Raw genomic sequence first — 7834 nt, forward strand, 5'->3', positions numbered from 1 at the left:
GAGAACATCTGGGGCATGAAAATCTATGTTGTGATATCCTGCATCTGGTGTTGCTCTGTGTGATTCCTCATAATCTTAAAGTAAACCCTGACTAAGTAAATATGAAACAATTTAATATTAGAGAATTTTGATGTGCTGGTGTAGCCATGAGTGACTGTGTTCTCCTCTTACCAAATGACACAACAAAAATACTCGGGAGAAGAATTGTTGGTCAGAAATTCAAGAAAGGATTCTTGGAGGCATTAAAAACCGACAGTGATTTAGGCTGTATCTCGTGGATTTTTACAACAAACAGTGCATGGGTTCAAACACAGTTTTAGGGGCCGGCCCTGCGGCCGAGTGCTTAACTTTGCACATTCCACTTCTGAGGCCCAGGGCTTCGCCTGGTTTGGATCCTGGGTGCGGACATGGCACTACTCATCAACCCATGCTGAGGCGGCATCCCATATAGCACAACCCGAAGGACCTACATCTAGAGTATACAATTATGTACTGGGGTGCTTTGGGGAGAAGAAGAAGAAAAAAAATCAAGATTGGGAACAGATGTTAGCTCAGATGACAATTTAAAACAAAAATATTTCTAAACTTCGATATATCCAGGTCAAATCTTATAAATATTTATTATCATAGAGTCAAAATTGACAATAGTAATAAATAATGTACAGCAAAAAATATCAGTGACTGAAGCACAATTTTCAATGATAAACATCCTCCAATTTCAGTCTTCATATATAAGTTTCCTGTGTGGTAATCCACCACGGCGTGTGGGATGATTTCCCCACAAGGAACCAGGTGATACGTTAAGTAGCTGATTCTGTTTCTGAGATGCCAGAGAATGTTCTACACTCTCAGTAATGCATTTGTGTAAAAAAAAATAAAAGACAGAGAAAAAAACAAATATTTTGCCTTTCAATTAACCTATATTATTCAAGCTGTTGAATAACATTCCAAATTACTTTGGAGTAGATATGGTGTAGAAGGTTATTATCATATTACTAAACTGCACTTAAGAAAATGTATTTGATTTTGTATTATTTCTCTCCTAACGTTCATGACTTTCATTATCTTGTTGTAGAATATACATTTTAATTAATATTGCATATAAAAAATACATATAATTAACATCTATTAAGTGCTCAAAATGGTACAAGTGCTATTCTCAGCATTTATTCAGTTAACCATTCAACAATCAATGACATAGATACTATATTCTCCCCATTTTACAGATAAATTAACTGAGGGATAGAAAAATTAAGTAACATTCAAAGTGCCACTGACTAGCAGGATACAGAGGTGGTGTATGAACCAAGGGAATCTGTCTTTTTCCTTCATCCAGTAATCTACCCTTGTAAATTAGATATTCTACACATGAACACCCACACACACTTTTCTGAGCTATTTACTATATCCATTAAGACAACCCAATATAAGCCATTTTAGCATTAACTCCAGCTGATAATCATTGAAGGGTAATCTACTATTTAGCAGCAATTTCAAAACTTTCAAATATTTTCTTATATCATGGGGTTATTAAATGGCATTTGGCTGTGTAAAAAACAACTGTTTGATAAATTCTCAATGGTGTGAGAAATTGTGTGTGTGCTGGTGAGGTTGATGCAGGTTTCCAATTAGAGTTTGTAATTGGAGATTTAGATGAATCTTGGAATGTTATATTTCATGAGGAATCCACCTTTGATCTTATGGCTTTCTTAGCTGCATCTTTTACATCTTTATTTCTCAAAGTATAAATCAGTGGATTCAGCACTGGGATGAAAATGGTGTAGAACACTGAGATAATTTTATCAGTGTTGGGAGAATAGAGGTAGCTGGGTCGTGAGTAAATGAAGAGAGGAGTCCCCTGATAGATGGCCACAGAAGTCAGGTGAGATGCACACGTAGAGATGGTTTTCTTCCTCCCACTGGAAGATCTGATCTTTAAGACTGAGGGAAGAATGAAAAAGTAGGAGATGATGATGATCATGAAACAGATAATTTCCACTGAGCTGCCGTACGTGGCAAGAAGCCATTCATTAATTGATGTGTCTGTGCAGGATAGCTTAAGCAGGGGAGGGAGGTCACAGAAAAAATGGTTGATGAGATTTTTATCACAGTATTTCAGAATAAATGCGAAGGAGGTGTGAACTAGGGAGCTCATGTTGCCTCCAACATATGACAAGCTAACCAGCCATATACAGATACTCCGACACATCACAACTGTGTAGAGTAAAGGGTACAGAAGGCGACATAGCGATCATATACCATGGCAGCCAATATAAAGGATTCTGTGTCTGCAAAAGTAGAGGCAAAATAAAACTGCAGGGCACAGCCATAATAGGAAATGGATTTGCTCTCTGAGAGGAAATTGATCAGCATTTTGGGAACAATGACTGAGGAATAACAAAAGTCTACAAAGAATAGGTTGCTAAGAAAAAAATACATGGGGGTTTGAAGGTGCAGATCAGTCCTGATTAACATCATCAATCCAATGTTCCCCATTAGAATCAAACCATATAATATCAGAAACACGAGGAATAGGACACTCTGCAGTTCAGGGCGAGTTGGAAACTCCAATAGAATAAACTCAGTCACTAAGGCGTAGTTTCCACTCATAAATTCCATATTCTGTGCTGTTTTTGTTTCATGAGAATTCTAACATCCTAAAATGTTATACTGATGGAAAGAGAAACATAATTAGATATAATTATAAGGTTATTTTATTGTTTCAACAAACAAGCAATCAAATAAAAAATCCAAGCCCAAATTTACTTTCAAATGCAAACTCTGAGAAATATATTTCAGAATTTAGTTGCTATCAGATTTCATGGTTGCCAGTTTTATTTTATTTGCTTGATTAATGACTATTTCTTCCATTGCACAATTTACTCCCTCTATGCAGAGATCGTGTCTGATTTTGCTTACTTTTTTTTTACCCAAAATATAGCACAGTAACTGGCTCATAAGATGAAGGGAAGTAATAAATTAGTTACTAGACCTATGATGATAAGAAGAAAAGAAAAAATATATATCATTAAAAATAAATTGATCTGTAGAATATGCCTTGGAATGATTTATAGACCATTTTGCTCTTTCTTCCAGGGTTTAATAGACAGTTGTGTGCTATTCTCCTGACAGAGCAGATGAAGTGGTAAATTGAAATATATAGCAGTTAATTGTTTTTTAAAAGAATATAATGTAAAAGTGATATTAATGAATTAAAAATCAATGTCAGTAAACATTAGCTGTGAGTATTTTTTTGTTTAAAAAGTTTTACTGAGGTACAACCTACATGCCATAAAGGTCATCTAATTGGGCAATTTGATTATTGGCAGTAAATTTACATGGTTGTGCAACCATGACCATCAGCCGGTTTTAGAACATTTCTATCACTCTAAAAAGATCTCTCATGTCCACGAACAATCACTCCCCTTTCCCCTCTCCCCTCAACTTCTGGCAACCACTCATCTACTTCCTCTCTCTACAGATTTCCCTATTCTCGACATTTCATATAAAAGGAATCATACACTGTGTGGTCTTTTGTGTCTGGCTTCTTTCATTTAGTACGTTTTCAAGCTTCATCCATGTTGCAGTGTGAATGAGAAATTCTCTCCTTTTAATGTACGTTTTTTAAGATTTTATTTTTTCCTTTTTCTCCCCAAAGCCCCCTGGTACATAATTGTATATTCTTAGTTGCGGGTCCTTCTAGTTGTGGCATGTGGGACGCCACCTGGGCATGGCCTGCTGAGCGGTGCCATGGCTGTGCCCAGGATTCGAACCAGCGAAACACTGGGCCACAGCAGTGGAGCACTCGAACTTAACCACTCAGCCACGGGGCTGGCCCCTTAATGTATTAATAATATTCCATTGTATAAATATGTCAGATTTTATTTATCCATTCACCAATTGATGGACACTTGGGTTATTTCCACTTTTTGGATATTGTGAATAATGCTGTGGTATATTTTTGGTAGGAAAGATTTTAGGATAATTTCCGTAATTGTAATCAAGATACTAAACTCAGCTGATTAAATTAATCGTTTCTCTATCTTTGGCTTTTATTTTAATTCTTCTAGCAAGTGCTCAGTGACTGTTAGTTGACTGATTGAGTAAAGTGGGCAAAAAATTCAGCCATAAGTTGACTTATAATTAAATATAATTACTCTATATGGCCTTCTTACTGATTATATGTTATGAGCAAACAAAAATAGATAGCTGTCATTGATGTTTATGATAGTATAATTCATGGTGTTGAGTCTAAGAATTTTGTCAATTCTTGCTTCTGGTGATTCAGAAATTTTCCAGGAGTAGGAGGAACTTGAGAAGAAAAATTTTATCCTAACTTTGAAGGACGGACTTGGGAATATATAAAACAAACAAGCAAACCATCCAATGAGCTACATTAGTGTTGCCGTTGTGGGCCAGGAAGGGAACAAAATGATTTGGGGTCATACAATTACAAAAGTGGCAGTGTTAAGAACTTCATTTGCGTATTTCAGCTAATCATTAAAGCCACTGAATGACAGAGGCACACAGAAGCCTAAGAGAATCAGGAGGGTTAATGTGCTGTCTTATGTTATTGCCTCAGAATGTGTGAATGAGATGCAACACTACGTTAGGAAAGTGGTTAATTTATTCTGATGTTGCCTGTTTTATTTTTTAATATTTTTATCTTTTTTTTTTTTGAGGAAGATTAGCCTTGAGCTAACATCCGCTGCCAATCCTCCTCTTTTTGCTGAGGAAGACTGGCAATGAGGTAACATCCATGCCCATCTTCCTCTACTTTATATGTGGGATGCCTACCACAGCATGGCTTGCCAAACAGTGCCATGTCCGTACCTGGGATCCGAACCGGCGAACCCCAGGCCACCGAAGTGGAACATGCACACTTAACTGCTGTGCAGACCCTGATGTTGCTTGTTTTAAAAGTAATCAAGCTATTTAGAAAAGATAAGACATTACTTTAGAGTTAGTAAGAATTTGGTTAGAATCTCCTCCTGGCCACATATCGTTGTGTGACCTTGTGCAATTTAATGCATATATATGTATATCTTAATCTGTAACATAAGAATGACAACAAATACTTCACAATGTTGCTGTATGGGTTAGATTAGAAAAATTATCTAGTTATCATCTGTATATCTATCTATATATCTATCTGTCTACTTTTTATCCTTCCGTATGGTCACACTTTAGAGAGACTGACACATAGTAAACAGCAAAGATTTGTTTCAGTTGCTCCACTGCTCTCTCTTATTCTTAGCTTATGACTAGTGCTATGTAGCAAGGCTATATTAATAATGAGTATCATTTATATAATGATTACATGCAATGGAATATTCTAAATACCTTACATATAATTTATTTAATTGTCCCCCAAAAAACTAACAAAATTATGGAGCTGGCCCAGTGGCACAGTAGTGAAGTTTGCGCATTCTGCTTTGGTGGCCTGGGATTCCCATTTTCAGGTCCTGGGCATGGACCTGTGCACCGCTTATCAAGCCACACTGTGGTAGGCGTCCCACATATAAAGTGCAGGAAGACGGGCATGGATGTTAGCTCAGGGCCAATCTTCCTAAGCAAAAGAGAGGAGGATTGGCAGTGGATGTTAGCTCAGGGCTAATCTTCCTAAAGAAAAAAATTAACAAAATTATGATGCAGTTACTATCATTACCATCTTTCTTTTACAGATGAGAGAACTAAGGCACAGAGAGTTTGAGAGCTAAGATGTGATAGAAATGGGATTACAACCCAAGCTCCTGATTTCATGCTTTATGCTAGATTGGCTCTCTATAAGTTAGATTCTTATTATTAATTCCATATTTTGGATAGGAACTTTGAGGCTTCGAGTAATGTCACAAGTCATTCAGCTAGTAGTTGACAGGTATGATTCAAATTCAGTTGTGCTCACAGTCAAAGCTCAAGATCAAACATGAGGGTGGTTAGAATATTAATTGTTTGGCCCCTGTGAGACAGGCTTAGTAGCATAGTGTTGCCGAAGGGAGGAATAAATGGCTCATATATCTACTAAACAAAGCAGGGAACATGTTCTTGAGAACTTCACATTGATCATCCTTTCTGACAGTCTAAGAATTCCATTTAGAGAAATGTGAGAGAGAAGAAAAGAAGCCATGACGGTAAAGATAAGAGAAGGTAGAGAATCTTGCATCCTTGCTTTAACGTGGAAAGAACAAAAGATCCAGTCAAAATACTATGATTTACTAAATTCTACCCAAATACATAACAAGAAAAATCTAAGAATAGAAAATAAATTAACTCAAACTATCAGGCAGCCGGCCATGCTTCAGTTCTCTTATCTGTAAAAAAAAGCTTATTTGAACAAAAAGTGTTTCAGATTGCTGTAGAAACTATAAGAGTTACACGAGACAGATGACTTTATGGGTAAAATACTATCTGATATGTGGTTTCCCAATTCTTTGGACACAAATCAGTGGTTCTTCCTCTCAGATTTACAAAAGCCTATTTTGTGACCTTAAAGCCAGTCTAGTAACCACAGAAGCTACTTACCAAGGAAGAAATTGTTTTCCAATTACTTAGGTGAATAAGAACCAGGGGCTCTTATTGCATTCTCATGTCATCGGGGACCCAAGAATTGAAGGATTCCAAACATGATCATTTCCAAGGGACACCTAGGGAATAATTAGCAGGATTATTGCCATTGTGAATTTTTTTTCTAAAAACACATTAGTACTCACAATAGAAACAGTGTTAACTTGAATAGGCAATTTTCACTCTCAGTAACATGGGGGTTATTTTTAATGACACTTGGATCTTACAAAGGACCCCTTTTATTATGGAGGTCTTTTACAAGTAGTTCAAATATTTAAAAATATAACCATTGCAATTTTAATTATTTAAAAAAACACAGGGAATTTCAGGAAGTTACCTACTACTGTCAGTACTAAAAATAGATCCTTTTTTTAATTAATGACATTGAAGAGTGAGTCCAGTGGAGGTTTTGTGCAGAATCTGGTATCAGCAGGTGCTCTCTGAGAAGACGGAAGGACTTAAAAATAAGCATCTGATGCCAGATAGCTTCAAAATGATGCAAAAGCCACCCCAGTTAGTAAATACAGGATCTCATCATCAACTTAATTAGTCTTACATAGATTGTGCATGACAGTTTCACTAAAACAATGATATTTAGGGGCTAAATTCGTGGACTTCCATGAATTACATTATAGGCTCTAAATATTTTTTCACAGCATAAAATGGGTTTGTTGACTCCTATATCAGTAGAATCTTAGAGGGAATCTTGCTAAAACATACATGCAATGCAAAGATCCACTACTAAGTCAAGACTGAAAAATGACCTGACAACTTCAGTTTAATTATTTCTAAGGGCTAGAATTTCACGATTTCAATTCACTGTGAAAATTCTAGCTGTTGAAAAAAGTCTTCATTATGGTGGGCTCAAATCTGAATTTATTTTTCCTCTTTACTTGCAGTGTGATGCTTCTACCTACATGCACGCAATATTGAACTTATTTTGTGACTTGGGACAGTTTAGTGATAGGGTTGCTGAACTGCAAGTAAACTTTCTAAGCAACGGTGAAAGTTAATCATTTTAGCATAATATGGACATACAGGGAATGTAACAAATTATTTATTTACTGTGATAATGATGGATATGAAATAATTTGAGAGATGTTTTTAAAATTTACTGCATAAAACTAATTTTCCAAATATACTTTCTTTACAAATTTACATTTTACAAAATGCAGTTATTTAGAATTTTACCTAAAGGAAAAAATTAATCACTCTTTCCCTAGTCTTACTCCTCAGAGAAGAAAGTGATAACCTAACACTAATTGAGTGA

The 7834-nt window shown here is 36.0% G+C and overlaps 1 protein-coding gene across 1 annotated transcript; it reads right to left on the reverse strand.

Annotated features, from left to right (window-relative positions):
• Nucleotides 1–1675: 1675 nt before the first annotated feature.
• On the reverse strand, nt 1676–2619 carry LOC138916784 (olfactory receptor-like protein OLF1). Its single transcript, XM_070230399.1, is given in 2 exon segments — nt 1676–2232; nt 2235–2619. Coding segments are annotated over 2 exon segments (942 nt in total).
• Nucleotides 2620–7834: the final 5215 nt, after the last annotated feature.

The sequence above is a fragment of the Equus caballus genome, chromosome 12, assembly GCF_041296265.1.
Source record: "Equus caballus isolate H_3958 breed thoroughbred chromosome 12, TB-T2T, whole genome shotgun sequence".
NCBI classification, from domain to species: Eukaryota; Metazoa; Chordata; class Mammalia; order Perissodactyla; family Equidae; genus Equus; species Equus caballus.